At 46.1% G+C, this 18,106-nt stretch overlaps 1 protein-coding gene and 1 long non-coding RNA gene across 3 annotated transcripts; one reads left to right on the top strand and one right to left on the bottom strand.

Annotated features, from left to right (window-relative positions):
• Positions 1 to 1,679: 1,679 nt before the first annotated feature.
• On the bottom strand, positions 1,680 to 8,066 carry mapre1b (microtubule-associated protein, RP/EB family, member 1b). 2 transcript variants are annotated; one of them, XM_026155009.2, is made up of 7 exons: positions 7,928 to 8,066; positions 5,980 to 6,110; positions 5,440 to 5,585; positions 3,505 to 3,706; positions 3,285 to 3,394; positions 3,051 to 3,203; positions 1,680 to 2,503 (listed from the first exon to the last, which is right to left on the bottom strand). In XM_026155009.2, exons 2-7 carry the CDS (start codon positions 6,098 to 6,100, stop codon positions 2,459 to 2,461), a joined length of 777 nt encoding a protein of 258 aa, XP_026010794.1. In that variant the 5' UTR covers positions 6,101 to 6,110; positions 7,928 to 8,066; the 3' UTR covers positions 1,680 to 2,458. The 2 variants fall into 2 exon arrangements, with proteins under 2 accessions (XP_026010794.1, XP_026010793.1); XM_026155008.2 differs by having other exon boundaries at positions 7,845 to 8,046.
• Positions 6,567 to 7,137, top strand: LOC145422735 (uncharacterized). Its single transcript, XR_013904025.1, has 3 exons — positions 6,567 to 6,695; positions 6,788 to 6,895; positions 7,002 to 7,137. It is a non-coding gene; the product is annotated as an uncharacterized LOC145422735 (long non-coding RNA).
• Positions 8,067 to 18,106: the final 10,040 nt, after the last annotated feature.

The raw sequence follows: 18,106 nt of genomic DNA, 5'->3' as shown, positions 1-18,106 counted from the left end.
CTCTTTTCTACCAACTCTGTGCTGCTGAGAGCCCAACATGGCGGAGGGTCAGCGGCTGAAGAAGACGTTTATGCTACTGAAGACAGCGGTAAGTGTGGACGCAGCAATGCCGCCATGCTGTTGCTGTTTTGGTTCAACGTCAAATACCTCCGAGCACAGACGAGCATTCTTTAGACCGAACCCAAGCTCACTTCCTGCTCCTCTAATCCCCTCAAAAAAAGATTTAGACAGAAAGTCACAGTTCCACGCCGACGTGTTTTTTTCCTAACAGTTCAGAGCTTCGTGTGAATTTTACTGAAGGTTTTTACTGGTTTGGAGGGGCGGGCCTTAATGGGGTCAGTCTCTAGGGAAGCTCCGCCTCCAGTTCCTCACGCCACCAGCTTTAACGTGACGCCAGCAAAAGTTTCAACAAATTCATTCGGACAAACGCGCCAAAATACAGTTCACGTAAAGTTTAATGTTTAATTGTCTTCACCCCCACCCATCTCCACCACCTCTGCCCGGCCGCCAGGGCTTCTGATCCGCCTGTTTTAACTCCGCCCACTCGTCACTATGACGGAGCTAAACGGCACACGCAAAAATAAAATTAAAAAAGAAACGCAAACAAATAAAAAATTTAAAAAAAAAAGTTCTTTGATTTTTTTCAAGAATGCAGAAATGTCTCTTTCCAGAAAGAAACCCAAATCCACACTCGGGTCCCTCCGCCCGTGAGAGAGCTGTAACCGGCGGATGGAGACGGCAGAGGGAAATAGTTCCTGCATAAAACGGATCACGAGTGCCTTTTCTTTTGCGTGGTTCACATTCTTCTGGAAAGAGAGATCCCTGCAGAGCTTTCAAACCTGCTTTTGTGCCTTTATGAACTTTCACATCAGTCGCATTAATCAGAAGCCAGACTACAACTTAAACTAGGAGACTACTTCAGTTTTCCTCCTCGGGTCCGAAAGCAACATGTGCTGCAGCACAGACCAAAAAACTAGCCGGCAACCCCACCCCGAGGCTCCGTCCGCTCTTCCAGAAAATACATTCTGAAAAAGATGGAGAAACGAAAAGATCGGAGACGCTGAAGGCAACAAGCAGGAGAGCGGACCGAGCCTCAGCCGGACACTTTTGGGAGCGTTTGATGGAAGACGGACGCCGAGCGTTTCCCCACAACGACCTCCAGACTGACAGTAAACGCACAAACAGTGCACACACACACACACACACACACACACACACACACACACACACAGTAAAGAAAGATTAAGGCCATCGATGGAACATTTCAGAAACTGGGCTCCAGTCAGACCCACGACAGCGCTGCAGGGACGTGTATGCAGACTCGCAGTGATTCCCACGCGCTTCCTTCAGCACGCTAAGCAATACGCTTAAACCCCGACGCAGGACACGCCGAACTCTAACAGGAAGCGTCCGCAGACAGACCCAATCGGCCGCGAGCCCGAAAGAGCCGGACAGGCTTTTAACCCGCGCGCGCAGATTGAAGACGAGCTGACTGCTGTGCAAACCAAAGAGGGGTTACAGCGAGTGCATCAGAGGGGCGGAGTCAGTGACAGCACAGCCTGAGGGTGCAGGTACCCCCACCCTCTGCCCCCAGCTGCTCAGTCGGGTTTCGGCTGGAGCGCACAGCATTTGGGTTTTCCGTGATGTGTAAGGGCCGCTGCAGGAAACAGACAAAACAATCTGGTTTGGTTCTTTTTTACTAAACATTGTCGTGTTGATCAGAAGGCTGCCAAACGCAAACACGTCCTGCAGTTTGTTAGGAAGCCTGACATGTCCGATGTGCTACCAGGAATATTTTCAGTGTGAGGGAAAAATCTCTGCGCTGACGTGGCTGCGATCAGAAAGGTGAACAACACGTGCCAAACACAAAAACACAACCAGTGGAGAGAGGTGGGAGGCGTGAAGAACAGGAGCATCAATTTACAAAAGCTCAGCACAAATAAAGATGGTGGAAGAAGGCCAGCAGACGAGCCGGCGGCGCCGCGTCCCAGACTAAACCTGCACAAACCCTCAGCGGGTTCGCTCGGAATGTGTCGGGATTAGTTTGGGAAGTCGGCCGGGTCTGCGGAGGAGGATCTCCACGTTTCATTTCAAACACACACAGACAGACACACACACACACAGAGAACATCATCACCGTGTTTTCAAATCAAAGTTCGTTACAAACACCAGATATGTTTGTTGGCACCATCCGGTTTTGGGAAAGATGGAGTAACAGGGGGAGGCGGGGCCGAGGCTTCGTGGTAAAGGATGTTTGTCGAAGGTGAGACGAAGGAGAAGTCCAGCAGGTACTTTTGGGGGAGGAGGGGGGGGGAGGGGGGGGGGGAGAGGGGGGGGGGGTCAAGCTGAGACCGGGTTCGGCGCTGGATATAAAAACCAAAGGCTCGGCTTGATCGGGGTGTGGAGGCGGGTTGGTGGGCGAGGACGTCTACGAGAAACGTTGCTGCAGTCTTGAATATTAAAACTCCTCCTGATCCTCAGCGTCCGGTATGACGAAGCCCTCCTGGAGACAAACGCAGACGGGACACAGTTTTAGGCTCAGCACGAAATGTCACTTCCTGTTTGCACTACAAACCAATCATGTGCCGTGCTGCATTATATCAAATGAAAGTGTGTGTGTGTCCAGTGAAGAAGCACTTTTTAAATGTGTTTACAGTCAAAGTGCCGACGTGTGTTTAGGATCCTTCCCGAGGAGCTTTTGGAAGTTTTGGCATCGCCTGCGGCCGAGAGCCACAAACCACACCAACGAGTTCAAGAGCGCATTTAAAAAAACAACATTAATCTGCATAAACACAATAATGATACATGTGTGTAAATGAAGCAGCAGTGTGGGAGGCTGGCACAGTGAGCTGCATGCCTCTGCAAGAATCCACAGCAGCTGTTCACACTGCAACAAATGGCACTTCCTGTGAGGAACACGGAGCGCATTTCAGCCAATCAGGTGTGAGGGATGTCTGGTGTGTCATATCTGAGCTGCAGAGTAAAAATGGATCCTCCGGTTCTGTAATTTAGCCACGTGATTCATGAATTATTGAAAGCTAATCACTCACGTCTGTGGCGTAGAGGATGTCGACGATCCTCTGCAGCGTCGGGTCGCCCTCGCCTTCCTTCTCCTGGCAGATCAGCTCGATGTTCCTCAGCTTTCCAAAATAAAAGTCTCTCTCCTTCTCCATGTCCTGGATGGTGGATTTCAGCATCTCCATCTGTGGACGAAGATAAAGACACCTGATCAGCACTCCTCGCCTCACCGTCGTCCTTACAGAGGCGACAGTCTGCCCTCTGACCTCATTGATGAGCTCAGCCACCTCCTCGTCGTTTCCTCCCGTCCCTGCCTTCTTCGCACTGACCGGAGCCACCTTGGGCGCCACCTTAGCCACGGGGGGCCTCTGAGGAGCTGAGGAGAAATTAGAAGGTCAGCGACACGATCAAAACTTCAGCACTTCTAAACCCGTCTGTAACCGTCACCCATCTGAAATCTGACCAATCAGACGAGTCGGCTCTTACCTTGATTGAGGGCCTTTTTGGGTGGTTTGTTGAGGGCTGACGTGGCGGGGTTGGGCGTGGGCATGGCGTCCTGCCCCTGTCTCGCCTCCACGGGGTCGTACTCCTTTCCGTCGTAGTTGGCGTCGAAGAACTTCTTGAACCACTGTACGAACTCGAAGTTATCCTGGAACTTCCCCTTCACCAGTTTGTCCACCGGAATGATCTGGAAGAGACGGAGAAATGGCGCCAGGCTGTTAGCGGCGCTCTGACTGCAGGGTTTACATAAAAACTCAAGTTTCATCACTTTTGTCTCTTTGACATTTAAAGTTCGACGGACATCATGTTAGTCCCACCCTGGACCGACACAGAGTCCCGTTAAACCGTCTACAGCAGCGGAGTCCAACTCCAGGCCTCGGGCGCCGGTGTCCTGCTGGTTTTAGATCTCACCCTGGGTCAGCACACCTGAATCAGATGATTAGTTCACGACCAGACCTCTGGTGGACATTATTTAGCCATTTACATCAGCTGATAACGCCGCCCTCGAGTCCCCCCACCTGACATGTTCATTCTTTCCGTTTTGTCATTTGCTAGAATGAAATTAACCGTTCAGAACAATCAGACCTCAGGTTTGTTTCTGCACCAGCTCATCACCACCTCTCGTTCCAAACAAGCGCCTCGTCACGAAGAGTCATGAATTCAACGTTCTCGTCTCCGCCCGTCGAGCTGCAGCAGGATCGTCTCTGCAGCTCTTTGGACTGCACACGTCTGAAGCGCACAGAGTTAAAAACCTTCTGGAAGGAGCTCAGAGATCATCCCGAAAGAAACACGTTTGGATCCAGAGGACAAACTGAGCCGACATTAATGAAGCTCAGTTTGCTAGAAAGACCAGAGAACAGGAAGCACCAGAAACAAAGAAACTTCCACTAATGCGAATAAAAGAGACAAAGTCAAACAGAGACTTTCAAAGGTTTGAGGAGCTTTTTTCAACCCTCAAAGATGTGCAGCGAGCCGAGCACAAAGCGAGTCCGGTCTGATTCACACACTGCTGTAAGAACAGGTGTTTGGTTACAGATCACAGCTGTTGGCGAGGGAGCGCCGCGCTCCTCCGCTGCCTTTATGTTTGCACTGTCTTTAAAGCTTTTAAATAGCGTCAGTAAAAAGAAATACAAAGCAAATGTGCACGTTCAAAGCTCGCTGGGACATTTCCTGAGCCGCGCCAACATGTCCACACTCCTCTGCTGCTCTAATGGGACCATCACTTCCTGAACTTCATCCTTTATTCATTCGGACTGAGAGCATAAAGTCATCAGGTAAGCGTTTACTGAGCTCAGAGATCGGGAGGGCGCTCGTTTGCTCTCAGTTCCGAGAAAGTGGGCGTGGCGTCAGTGGTGGCGTCTTTGCAGAACAGCGCTTAGAGGCCGGGGGTCAGCCGGGATCAGCCACAATTCCTTGCGTTCACGCTGTACGCAGGACTTGTGTCCTCGCTTCAGCTGAACGACTTCACTGTGGCAGGAACAGCGTAGCATGTAATTAGCTGTGGATTTCCCACAGAAACCAAATCCTCGCTAATCCTCAGAGTGATTCACGTCGCTCAGGCCGAACACACCCCTGCTCCAGTTACGCCAATGCTTCCTGCGGCTGCTTCACAACAAAAGACCATCACTAGGAAACCACAGGAAGGTGGTAATCCTTCATGTTTTAATATGACATCAGTTCACAGCAGCAGGCGTCCCTCTTCATGCTGCGAGGTAAAGAACCAGCGACGTGATGTACCGCGAGCAAAACGGCTTCACGACAGAGCGGTGCGGTCTGCATCCGTACGAACACGATTACAGTCGTCAAACAGAAACGTTTAAACACGTTATTATTATTGTCTGCATCTGTGAAACGGATGATCTCAACATCTGAGGATTGTGCGTCGCCGCCAACAGAAACTCATCAATGAGCCTGACTTACTTTGTCGACGCCCATCTTTTTGAAGGCCACCTGCAGAAGCTTGAAGTTGTGGATGTACTCGTGCTCGAGCTTGGCCCCGAACTTCACTTTCTTCAAAGGCACAGAGTTGGGAAACAGCATGTCCATGAACTGGCAGTAAGCAGCACCTGGACACAGGAAACACTTTGACTACAGGCGGAGAGGAAACACCGTGTCAACGGCGGCGTCACACACCACAAGAAATCAAAACTGACAAACTGCACGTTTGATTTTAGAAATAGCTTTAATCGTCTCTTTCCCGTTCGCTGTGTGATGTAACCCACACAGTGATAGAAGTCACATGCTAACGCCTCAGGATACGGAGACGAGAAGAGCGTGAGGCCACAGAAAGGTTAGTGTGACTGAATCTGTTCAACGGTGACCTGAAAGGGTCAGAATAGGGTTTGTAGACTAATCTGATCATCACCTGACGTACGTTTAGGTGTCAAATATGAAGGCGGTCCCTCGGCGAGCTGCAGATTTAAGAGAACGGCACAAAGAGTGCTGAAAGTCCTCGCTTACCTGAGCACAGCATTTCTATCTTGGTGAGGTTCATCTGTAGAGACTCGTTGATCCACACGAGCATGTCATGGCGACTTAAGTTGTCGCTGGTCACTGAGGTCGAGTACACGTTCACAGCCATCGTCGGTCACCTGACCACACAGACACACACACACACTTACATGGTGGCCATCACACCGACAGCTCGTCGGGTTGTTACTGTCACTTTAAACCTGCTCGATCAGGACCTCGTCAATGAGAATGACCCGATTAGATAAATCCTCTACTCTGTGGAAACACTGGACTACTTTTTGAATTAATCTGCTGAAAAGTAATTGTTTTGGTTTGTCAAATTTCAGAACAAAGGACATGAAATGCAGTTTGATCACAGTAAACTCAGAATTTCTGTTTTTCAGACAAGACAAACAAAAAAAAGCACGACTTCCTGTCCTTTTGTGATGGAAACGGGTGAAATGTGGATCTGAACCGACTCTTTGGCGTTTGCTCGTACTTGCAGGCCCGTCTGTGGCTCTGCGTCAGATAACGAGCTGCAACCTTCGGCCAACATTTAATCTGCCGCTGAGGACGAGGCTGCAGGCACACCCAGATACAAACCTCCCAGATGAGCACAATGTAAAACTCAAAGCATTTTATCTACAGGAGCAGTCGCAGTTTTCTGAGTCAGCGGCAAAAATCACAAACTAAACAGACAGCAGTCCCGACGATGCCTGTTTCAGGTATGTCCTCTGCAGCTGGAGGTCAGTGCTACACAATGTACAGATGTGGTCAGCTGTCACATCTTAAAGGCCAAAACATGTGGTTATTGTAGGAGTCATCTGTAAGCAGCCTTCACACCAAGAGATCCTCTCAGGAGAGGAAGCTGAATGCCATCGATGACCAGCAGAAAATCTACAGCAGAGCAAATGCTCCTGGGCAGGTAGTAAACACTGACAGGTCCATCAGCTGATTTCATTTAGTGATATCACTGTGAATGTTGCTACAAAAACTTGTATGATTCAGCAACAGTGTCATCATGCTTACAGCTGTTTACAGGAAGCTGAGCAGACAGTGGGCGGAGTCACGTATGGTGAGGTACCAACCAGGTCGTGAAGGTTAATAAACGGACATCTTTCCCAGCCAACAACCATCAGTTGTCAGTCTGAAAGTAACAGTGACGCATTTGTTGGGTTTTTTTGTTTTCCTTATCACAAACAAACCATCTTCCAACATTTATTCAAATATTATTCAAATATCATCTCCAGTAAATGCAGATTAGCATATTTCTCAAAGAAGAAAAGTTGGTTTTATCTTTGCTGTTAAATTCAGATTTTCGTTTTCTTTATTCAGAGGACCAAAAATAAAGTTTTAAAGGTGGGCAGTGGCCCCTGTAGCTGACCAGATGAGGCCGGGCTCCTGAGCTGTGAGGAAGTGACCGTTAGCCACACGCTGCTAACATTAGCGGTGATCAGCAACGTCAGGTCCGCGGCTCCAAGCACCGAACGGGTCAGCGTCCGGCTCCCTGGGAAGACACTGGCCGAGCTCCGCTATCTGTGTTAATATTAGAAAGCTCGGTCATCGGCTAAACGCGCCCACACCGGCCGGCTGAGTCAGTCACCTCCCGGACCTGCAGGCGGTCCCCCCCCGCCCTGAAGCACCGCCCGGTTAGCTCCCGTTAGCCTCGGCCATTATTGAGTCAAACCTCCTCGGATAAGAGCCGTTAATAGCGGTTTAAACCGTCACCGTACCGGCAGCTGCCAGAGCTGGAGCTCGGCCCCGGGGTGCCCGGTCCGAGGCTCCGGGATCGCACGGTTCTAGCTACATGCTAACACTGAAGCTAACAGAGCGCGCCGCCGTTATCCAGCCGCTCCGGCCGGCTTCAAACCTACCTGCAGCCGGTTTTCTTTCGCGGTTCTCGAACTTGGAGCTTTTACTTTTCTCAGCGGGAAATGTTTCTCATAAAAAAAACAACCTGCGCTCGTTTCGACGTTTGTTCCTCTTCTGCTTTTTTCTTCTCTTCCTCACGTCCACTCTGCCGGCAGCGGAAGAAGCGATGCGATGACGTCAATACGTAAAGGGAAACGCCTAAACGTAAGGACGGCGGACGGAAGCGAGACGTCCGAACAAAATGGTCTATGGTGAGGTCATTATTCATAAAAAGGATTATGTTCAATAAATTCATCATTCACGACAAAAACATCCTCATATTATAGGAGCAGCGGGTCAGGTTTACGTCACTCAGTGACGTATCGACATCCCAATAACCATAGTAACATCATTTTCCTCCTGTAGTGACACAGAAACATGTGCACTCCCACCTCCTGCAGCAGCAGGCCTTCACTCTGCTATCACAGGAAGCTGAATAATGGAAGAACAGCCTAGCTTACATTTACATGGAGATTTTAGGAGCTTAACGCCAAATAAAGACCACAAGAGAGAAGAGATGAACTGATTTTACTGAAAAACGGCCACCACCTGAATCTGTTGGTATTAAAGGGCCCAAAGAACCACAGCACAGTCACCGAAATCTTCATCGTCTCAGTTTAAACTTCAGCAGGTCGTCTTCACCGTGTGTGAGCTGCTGCCACACGATTGGCCGATAAGACATTTGTGTCATGGGCAGTTGAAGAGGCGTACCTAACAAAGTGGCAGGTGAGTGTATTTATTTTTGCTCTGCTCTCACACAGCTGCTAAAATCCACCAGGACTGCACACCAAAGATCCCTCTAATGTTCCTTCTAATGTTTCATGTGTCTGAGCGAGCACACCAACTCCCTGAGCGTCCCCTTGGACCACTGTGAGCGACAGCAGACGTGTGCACTGTGGTCACGCCAGCATCCAATCCATGCAAGTTACAGCTTATTAAAATAATCAAATTACAGCATTTACATTTATGTTAGACGACTTTTAATTAACTGCTTTAGCCCACTGACAATGAAAATAAAAAAAAATCTTGTTCATGACCTGCAGCATGTTAACACTATTGGAAGGAAAAATAACTTGAACTCCAATTTTGAAAACACAACTTTCTTTCTTTCTTTCAATAAAGCTCTGACTTGTATTATGAGTCTGTGGTCTGTTAGAGAGTCTGTAACTCTGTCTGCAAAATACAGCAAATAATGACCAATGTTGGGCAGTTAATTATATAGTTACTTCTTCAAAAAAGTAACTGAGTTATGCAAACAACAAAGTTTTTTGCAGCTGTTTACCTAAAAATGCAGCCAAGGCGTTTTTAAACAAACATTTCAAACTATTTACAGAACAATCAGCTGTTCTGCATCAAATCTGATGCCACACAAATTATTTTTGCCTCATTGTTTTGACACACACAACAAAACTATTGACTACACTACACACTAACTACACACTAACTACACAAGATTTGCGCTGAACGTCGCAAATCTCTCACATCTCAAACACTCCGTCACTCCTAAAACTTCCTCCAGTATCTTAACAACTAAATGCCATGTTTTGATTGGTCGACATGGTACATTTTTCCACCAATAGGAAAGGGCGGGGTGTTTTGTTTTTGTTCACAGGCTTTCCAGCGTTTTCTTCCCGCAGTAAATATAAACAACGACAGTATTCAGGAAGAAAAACAAACATTGCAGATATTTTTATCATAACTCTGGTTTTACGTGGCCGATCAACACAATTTAAAAACTGCTATAAAGTCCACACTTTGTCCGTCAGTTGTTCCGTCTGTCCTGCTCACATCTCCAATGGTTGTACACAATGGCGTGTCCAGCGGGGTGGCCTGGATGTTGCGCTAAACAACAGCAGCACGTTTAAGCTTGATCAGCTGTTGTTAGAATGTATTTAATATTAATTTCTAGTATCAGCTGATGTTTGCTGGAGCCACAGCTGTAAAGCTGCTGGTCATGATGTCTGTTTGGTTATGTGGTGAGAGGGAAACATGAAGATGAAACCAGGAGATGTCCTTACTGAATCATCAGAGCTGAACAGGGCCCTGTTTCAGGAAGCCGGTTTGGAAAACTCAGAGTGAAAAACGACACTCACGGTTGAGTAACCCCGAACTGTCCAACTCGGAATATTCGGTTTCAGAAAGGCTGATAACAATTAGTTCAGTCAACGCGGAGTTGCTTTAACCCCAAGTGAAGCGCGCGGACGAGGATACATAAAGCCCTGATAAGCGGAGCACAGATTAAGCGAGTCACCATGGAGACGGAGGGAAAGAAGGCGCGGTCAATGTATTTCACAGCGCTTGAGGCCGAAATTCTGATGGCAGCATATGCCGATAACATGCAAATTTTGCGGAAAAAAGTAACACAGCCACAGCTGCAAAAGCATGCATGGCAAAACAAAGCCGACAGAGTCAATGCGTGAGTGTTAATTTAAACATTGATCGAGGGATTTCCACCCATTTAACACGTTATTTTATCATATGTTATTTTATTTGTTATTTTATACATTTGATTTTGTGATGTGATGTGAGCGCAGGTGCAACCCAACAGGCCCCAAACGTGCCTGGCAGCAAGTAAAAATGAAATATAAAAATATAGTCCAAACAGGTGAGGTGTAATTGTATTATGAGCCATAGTGCTTGGTCTGTTTGTCCGATGTAAATCAATTGCAGTTAGAGGCTACATTAATTTTCTGTCTGTAAGCACTTATTGAAATTATCTGAGCACATTACAAGTACATATTTGCTTACTCTGTATGCTCAAATGTGACCCGTTATAGCCAACAGAAAAAAAGCGGAGGCCCGAAAAACAGGTGGGGGTCCTCCACCACCACCACTCACAGAGGCTGAGCAGTTGGCCCTCAGCCAAAACAGTGGGCGCCCTGTGGCCGAAGGCATCTCTGCGGGGACATCCTCTGAGTCAATAACCCCGCAAGACACAAGTGCCTACATAAGGGGTAAATTCAAAATAATACATGATGTGCATACATCCTTTCTTCACAGTCACCTTTGCAGTGCTACTCATTCATTTGATAAACTCTTTACCATAATGAATTATTTTGTAGTCAAGTTATTTTCCTACTGATTTTGCCTTCCCTCAGTCTTGGTTGTCTCTGAAAGCATACTGACAATGAAGTGTAAGGTGATTGGTATGTTTGTTAATTGCCATTTGGTCCCTTGTAAGTTATAAGTGACCTGTATAAACCTCATATTCTATCAGTTGATGGTGATGGTGTACTGCATCTGGTGCAGCCTCCTGTTGAGCCAGACCAACATGCAGTTGTGAGTAATACTCCACAGATTATATGAGTTTACAGTAGAACAGCAATGTTGTCTATTTCTTTACTACAGGAAAATAATGAAGAAACATTGACAGCTGTTACAGAGGAGGAAGCAACAGAGACACTTTATGAGGTTTACATCTTTTAATACTTTGTGTACAGGAAACACAGGCGACCAATAAAGCCAGTTGAACAAAAAATCTGTTTATTCTTCTTTCAACATGTTGAGGTGATGGGTCAAAAGAAATGATTGTGACATATGGTGTCTCTGACTGTGCTTCCATCTTGTATGTCCGTGGGAGGGCCAGGATGTTCATGGTTTGGATCACTGCTGATGTTTGGTTCAGAAGGACAGTGTTCTCCTCTAATTGTGGCAATGTTGTGAAGAATCACACATGCCACAATAATGTCACATGCCCTTTCTGGGGTGACCCTGAGTCTTTGCAGGCACTGGAACCGGGCCTTAAGCATTCCGATAGTCATTTCAATTCTGGCTCTTGTCCTGCAATTAGCCAGATTATATCGCTGCTGTGGGCCCGGTTCAGGGTCAGAGTAAGGGGTAAGCAAATAGGGTAAACATGGATACCCCCTATCACCAAGCAAGTAGCCAGTGAACTCTCCTAAGACAGAAGGATACACTTCAGTTCAAATGTCCCTGAAGCAATTGGTCTTTATATATTTTAAAGTATTTTCAACTCACCATGTCCAAATTTTGTGCTCAGTGTACATTCACGGAATATTTGTGAGTCATGGACAGAGCCTGGCCACTTGGCTTCCACATTTGTGATAATGTTGGCAGCATCACATATGATCTTCACAGTGCAGAGAACACAAATTAGCATCCATTACTATGATGAAATAATTTGTTAGTTTGACATGCTACAGGGAACTATGTACCTGTACATTAATGCTGTGGAAAGACTTCCTGTTCACATAGTCTCCTTCATTTACTGAAGGAGCAATGATTGGAATGTGAGTGCCATCTGTACAGCCAATCACGCCTGGGAACCCTGAAAATAAATGTGCAATTTAAGTAGTAGTTCAAGTATCACCACATCATACATTAAGTTTTGGTCATCCTGATACCTGCAATTTTGTGGCATCCCTCTTTGATGAATCTTGTGGGTCTATGACCGGGGAACACCACAAACGAGTACAGGAGACGTTTCAGTGCAACTGTAACATTCCTGACTGCCCGACAGACGGTAGCCTTGGAAACGTGCTCAGCGTCACCAATATTATACAGAAAGCTCCCGTTTGCAAGAAACCGAAGTGCAATACAAATAATATGCAATGAACTGAGAGCATGTCCGCGATGTGTCACATGCGTAATATATGGCCTGAGGATGTTATTCAAATAAATTATAGATTGTGCTGAGAAACGGTAACGTTCGCACAGGAAATCATCAGGAAATGATAAAATGTCCGAACGCGCTCTGATCACTCTCTCCCGGCGGAGAGCTCTGCGGAGAATTTGGGCTTCAACATCTACTGGCTCTTCAAGGAAGTGGCACGCCATGTCCGACACTTCCTACTGTCAGGTTTCCGACAAAGGGGCGGAGACAGTCAGGGTTAGTTGTAGTAAACCTGCTAGGGGGCAGGTTAGCTTCACGGAGTGTGTCGTCATAGTGACTCACTCAGGCTGCAGCTGAACTCGCTTTGTGAAACCGAAAACCCAGAGTTTTCGTTAACTCAGGGTATACTTACTCAGTTTTTCCACTAAACCGGCTTCCTGAAACAGGGCCCAGGGGCCCGTTCTTCGTACGTCGCTTACTACATCCAAGATCAAATGACACATCCAAGATCAAATCATCGCGCTAACCGTGAGCTCGCTAATCCGGTTCCCCGAACACACCTGCTGTTGACGATTACTACAGCTGGACGCAGGAATGTGACATCACTGGGTGTCGTAAAAGGGGCTACGCATCGATAGTAGAAACATTGATCGGCAACCCGCTGATTGGTCGGCGAAAATGTCCAAGGGGCGTGCTCGGTATTTTCCGGCAGCAGAGCAAGAACTCATGAGTGAGGGATTTCAGGAGTTTCAGAGTTTAATTAAAACGCAAGAGAACACTGCAAAGGCTGCAAAAGCAAAGAGAGAGGGCTGGCAGAAAGTTGCTGACAAATCAAACTCGTAGGTAATTTAATAATAACAATAATAATGGAGTGGATTTATATAGCGCTTTCCAAGGCACCCAAAGCGCTTTACGATACCACTATTCATTCACTCCCACATTCACACACTGGTGGAGGCAGCTATGGTTGTAGCCAGGCTGCCATATCGCGCCATCGGCCCCTCTGGCCAACACCAGTAGGCGGTAGGGTAGATCTATCATATGACACTATATTGTCCAATATCATATGGCATTATATTATATTATAATATGTTATATTATATCCCCTTTCACATTAGAGCCACAACAGGACCCACAAGAACATGGGAACAAGTAAAAGTGGAATACAGGAGTATTCTACAGAATGGTAATATTTATCTCTTAGATTGCTTTTCGTCTCTTGGCAAGGTAATACTGGCCTGTAATACTCTATTACTCTGTTAGTTTGTTCATAACAGCAACCAAGAAAAGGGCAGAGGAACAAAAGACAGGTGGTGGTCCTGCACCCCCTCGTCAACAAGTTGGTTAAGTAAATAATACCCTCACGGGAAAATCGATATCTCTCTATGAGCACACTGTCGCGCTGAGCTAAAGGATCCTGTCTGTCCCACAATATACGCTGAATTCTGAGGACTCTCCTTATCAATCTTGCACCTTCCGCAATGGGCTGCTCGCGTATACGGACAGGACATGGCTGCGACAGACTTCCCAAATCCACCTTCGCTTTTATAGCCGTGGTCTCTCATCTTGATTACACGAAGTAATTTACAATTACTACTCTGAAATATGAATTACATCTGTAATAATCACATACATGTAATAGAATGTTAATAGTACATTTCCCTTTTTTAGGAAATGACCTGTATGTATCTGTGTGACATCAATAAAAGGATCAAGTGCTGCATTATCTTTAGTTACATTGATAATATTTATTTATGGTGAAACAGTGGAAAAATATCGCTGTTGCTTTCGTATAAATGAAGCGGACATACCTGCGTGGCCGCGATCTAATCCTGTTTACATAAAGTAAACCTGCTCCCGAGCAGGTTTACGCTTACGGCTCTGTTGCTATGACAGCAAGTCCCGGATGAGCTTCGGGGAACCGACTGATCCAGGATCACGCGAAATCGTCAACAATCTAATCCGGCTAACCTACTTAGCGAGGTACGAAGAACGGGCCCCAGGTGATGGAGAAACAGGTTTACCTTTTAGGTGACATGAATGAGTTGAAGGGAAGTTATGAACTGTTTCTGAGAGACAAATAACACCAGGATCCTTTTTTAGGTAGCTGACAGCTGGTAACTGTGCAGGGGTCTAGCAAAGTGTTGCCAGGGGGCCAGGTAGGGCATTAACAGGGAGAGGGGGGCACAAAGACATACTTTTCTTTCTTATTCTCATTTAAAATATCTAGCTTTTATTAAATAATTATCTGAATCTTACAACCAAAGTTTTTATCTGACGTAAAATGTATAGAAATCATACATATACCAACAAGACTGTACATCACTGTCACAACAGCATTTGTTTTCATTCAAAGTCTTTATGGCTTTAATACCTGGTGGGTCGGTCTGTAGTCAAAATGCCCGATTTTCTGTCCCAGTCCAGCCCTGCAGGTTAATACTGGCAGTGTCACCATGCCAGCTGACTGTATTTTATCATCAGCCAGTGTTGTTCTTTATCAATATTACCAAAGTTTACCATAAGGCAGCATAGAAAGTATTTACTTGCTTTCAGGTTTTATTCAAATGTTAGTCTTTTCAGTTGTTTCCCCACTTTTTTCCTGTTTCAAAATCAAACACCAGTTTGTGAGAAGATTATCTTCTTTTTTTAACAGGCAGATAAAGTTTTGCATTGGAACTGGCTAATTTGTCAATTGTTTGTTACAAATGTTCGTATTTTAATATTCAAAAATGTTTTTGCCCAAAACATATGTGCACTACATGTCAGTAAAAATACTATGCAAATATTGCTGTCCTTGAATGCTGAGTAAACACTGACAAAGCACTGATTGTATCTCTTGTACTTTATCAACGCAGTATCTAAAAACTTTGCACCGTAGTGGTTAAAATCTCATTCTAATAAGAGTTAAAAGTGCATTTGGTTATTAGGTTTATAGGATTATTGAGTTATGGTTAACGGTTGGTAGAATTTTTTTTTTAAAACATTATCTGCCAATTAAATCTGCCACCCTTCTCCAAATCTGTGCCCCTACCTGGCCCCCCCAACAAAAATTTTCTAGACACGCCACTGGTTGTACACGTTGTCGTTAACGTGGCTTCACTCCACATCAGCCGCTTTGCTAAAACACCGGCACATAGCCTGTCAACCCTTAGCTGCGTATATACGAATGTGAATCGCATCATTGGCTGGACTAGGTGCAGAGAAGTACACACCCCCATCACCATCAACGGCGCTGCTGTGGAGAGAGTGAGCAGCTTCCGGTTCCTTGGAGTACATCTGGCTGAGGATCTTACGTGGTCAGTACACACAAACAAAACAGTGAAGAAGGCGCAGCAGCGCCTCTTCTTTCTCAGGAGACTGAAAAGATTCGGCATGAGCCCCCGCATCCTCAGGACCTTCTATCACTGTGCCATTGAGAGCATCCTCACTGGATACATCACCACCTGGTATGGCAACAGCACCGCCTACAACCGCAAAGCTCTCCAGCGAGTAGTGCGGTGCTCTGAACGGATAATTGGAGGTGAGCTTCCCTCCCTCCAAGACATCTACAGGAAGCGGTGCCTGAGGAAAGCGGGGAGGATCATCAAGGACTCCAGTCACCCCAGCCATAAACTGTTCAGACTGCTTCCATCAGGAAGGAGGTTCTGCAGCATCCGGTCCCGTACCAGCAGACTGAGAGACAGCTTCTTCCACCAGGCCATCAGACTGCTGAACACGTCATAGACACCTCAGCTTCACTACTGGAACTTCAACATTATGCACTCCATACTGTATATAAATGCCACTTGTTTTGCACATATTCAACTCTGTATATTTTATATATTTTATTATTATTATTTTTTTTTTTTTACTATTTAATTTGTAAAAATGTGTATACACACACACACACACACACACACACACACACACACACACACACACACACGTAGGAAAATATTTAGTATACACATCCAGAAATGCATACACTATTATATATTGTACATATATTTATTAGTTTCAGGTTGGCCATTCTTGTATTTTGCTCGTTTGTGTTGTTGTGTTTGCACATCTCTGTTGCTTGAGGGGCTCGCACACAAGAATTTCACTCGCATGTGCTGTGCCAGTGTGCCTGCACATGTGATGTGACAATAAAAGTGATTTGATTTGACTATGTGATAAGGTGGCATCGTTCTGATCCCATACAGGAGCAGCCAGTCACTGACTCACACTGCAGAACAGAATTGTTAACATATTTACTTTAATTTCAGTTTAGGTTAGAATTTTTTTTTGTGCGCAGAGACTGTGCCATCAGTGCGCAATTGCGCACGCGCGCAGCTTAGAGGGAACATTGCTGCTCACAGGTGTGTCCTTCATTAGTGTAAAAGAGGCGTGGCTACACCTGGAACATCAGACTGTAGCTGTGTCCCAGCGACCGCACACTTCGTAGTACCCGCACTTCACGGGCTACGTGAAGTGCGGGTACTACGAAGTGTGCGGTCGCTGAATTGGGACACATCTTGTGTCCTCCACTGTGTGTGGCACTCAATGGCTGTGTCCCAATTCAGCGACCGCACGCTTCGAGTACGCATTTTGAGACCTATTACGTCACAGCGACGCGAGGACGGCTGTCCCAATCCGAAGCGTACTCCAAATGCGCCGTCGATTTCCCCAAATATCAAGCGTGGTCCGGTGCACGCTTCGTGGTCCCACAATTCATAGCGTGGCAGTGGGTGTGGATAATTTTGCCGCAAAATACGGCAGAAGGGAGCGGCCAAGAGTGAACTGTCAAAGTACTGAATATGACGTCACTTATTTATGTGCGAATGTTTAATAATGAAGAACATTAAAACATTCCTGTTGGCCACATGTCAGCAAAGTTATGTGACATTAGTGATGTTTGTGCTAACTTGGTTTTAAAGCCTTTACTTCAAAATATCCACCGTTCAATAGTCGACCTTAATCCTACAGAGAATGTGGTGATTTGATGGATAATTAAAGTCCGTCATATATCCACAAACACAACAAGCTGAAAGTCAGTGATGCTGCTCGGTTTGCAGTCCTGAACATCACGGCACAAGCAGGATTCACTCTGATTGTGGAATAAAAGTATGAACGTGTGTTTATAAGTTACACTTGTGTCTGAATCCTGCAGCTTATCACACATTTGATTTCCATGTGTGACGACTGCAAGTGTCCAGAGTGAGGACAGACTGAGGGACCCACTGCTGCACATCATCTGTGAGGCTTTGCAGCCCTGATGATCCACCAGGACAAACTCAGCAGTGTGTGAGGAAGAGGAGGAGGAAGAGCCAGCAGCAGCTGACAGATGGAGAGAATAGACAGACTGTTCCCTGTTTGTGAAGGACTGCTAGGAAAGTTTAACATAACTGTCTGTGCTGAATCAGTCTTATTAGGTAATGTTCAAATAATGTGATCATCCCAGTGTTTCCAGTGTGGGAGAAAGTACTCAGAGTACTCAGGGCCTTCAAGCTACACACTATGAAAGGCAGCAACAAGTTTAATGTTCAGAAACCTAAAGTCTGTATCAGCAGCAGGATGGAGCTAAAATAAATGTTGGTTTCAGTTCTATGAAGCTTTGAGTATTTTGGATCAGTAGCTGCTGTGTTTGTTGCATCATATTGCTGTAACTGTTTATATGCTTTATATATTCTG

The sequence above is a fragment of the Astatotilapia calliptera genome, chromosome 20 (genome assembly GCF_964374335.1).
Source record: "Astatotilapia calliptera chromosome 20, fAstCal68.1, whole genome shotgun sequence".
NCBI classification, from domain to species: Eukaryota; Metazoa; Chordata; class Actinopteri; order Cichliformes; family Cichlidae; genus Astatotilapia; species Astatotilapia calliptera.
The sequence above is the reverse complement of the archived record's forward strand: the minus strand, read 5'-3'. Positions and strand labels throughout refer to the sequence as shown.

Bases quoted from the DNA above. Each gene is read 5' to 3' on its own strand.
- mapre1b (XM_026155009.2), bottom strand. From the start codon at position 6,100: ATGGCTGTGAACGTGTACTCGACCTCAGTGACCAGCGACAACTTAAGT. The intron at 3,707-5,439 runs GTAAGTCAGGCT...CGTCTCTTCCAG, and splicing joins AAAAGATGGGCGTCGACAAA to ATCATTCCGGTGGACAAACT. The intron at 3,204-3,284 runs GTCAGAGGGCAG...CTTCGTCCACAG, and splicing joins TGGCTGAGCTCATCAATGAG to ATGGAGATGCTGAAATCCAC.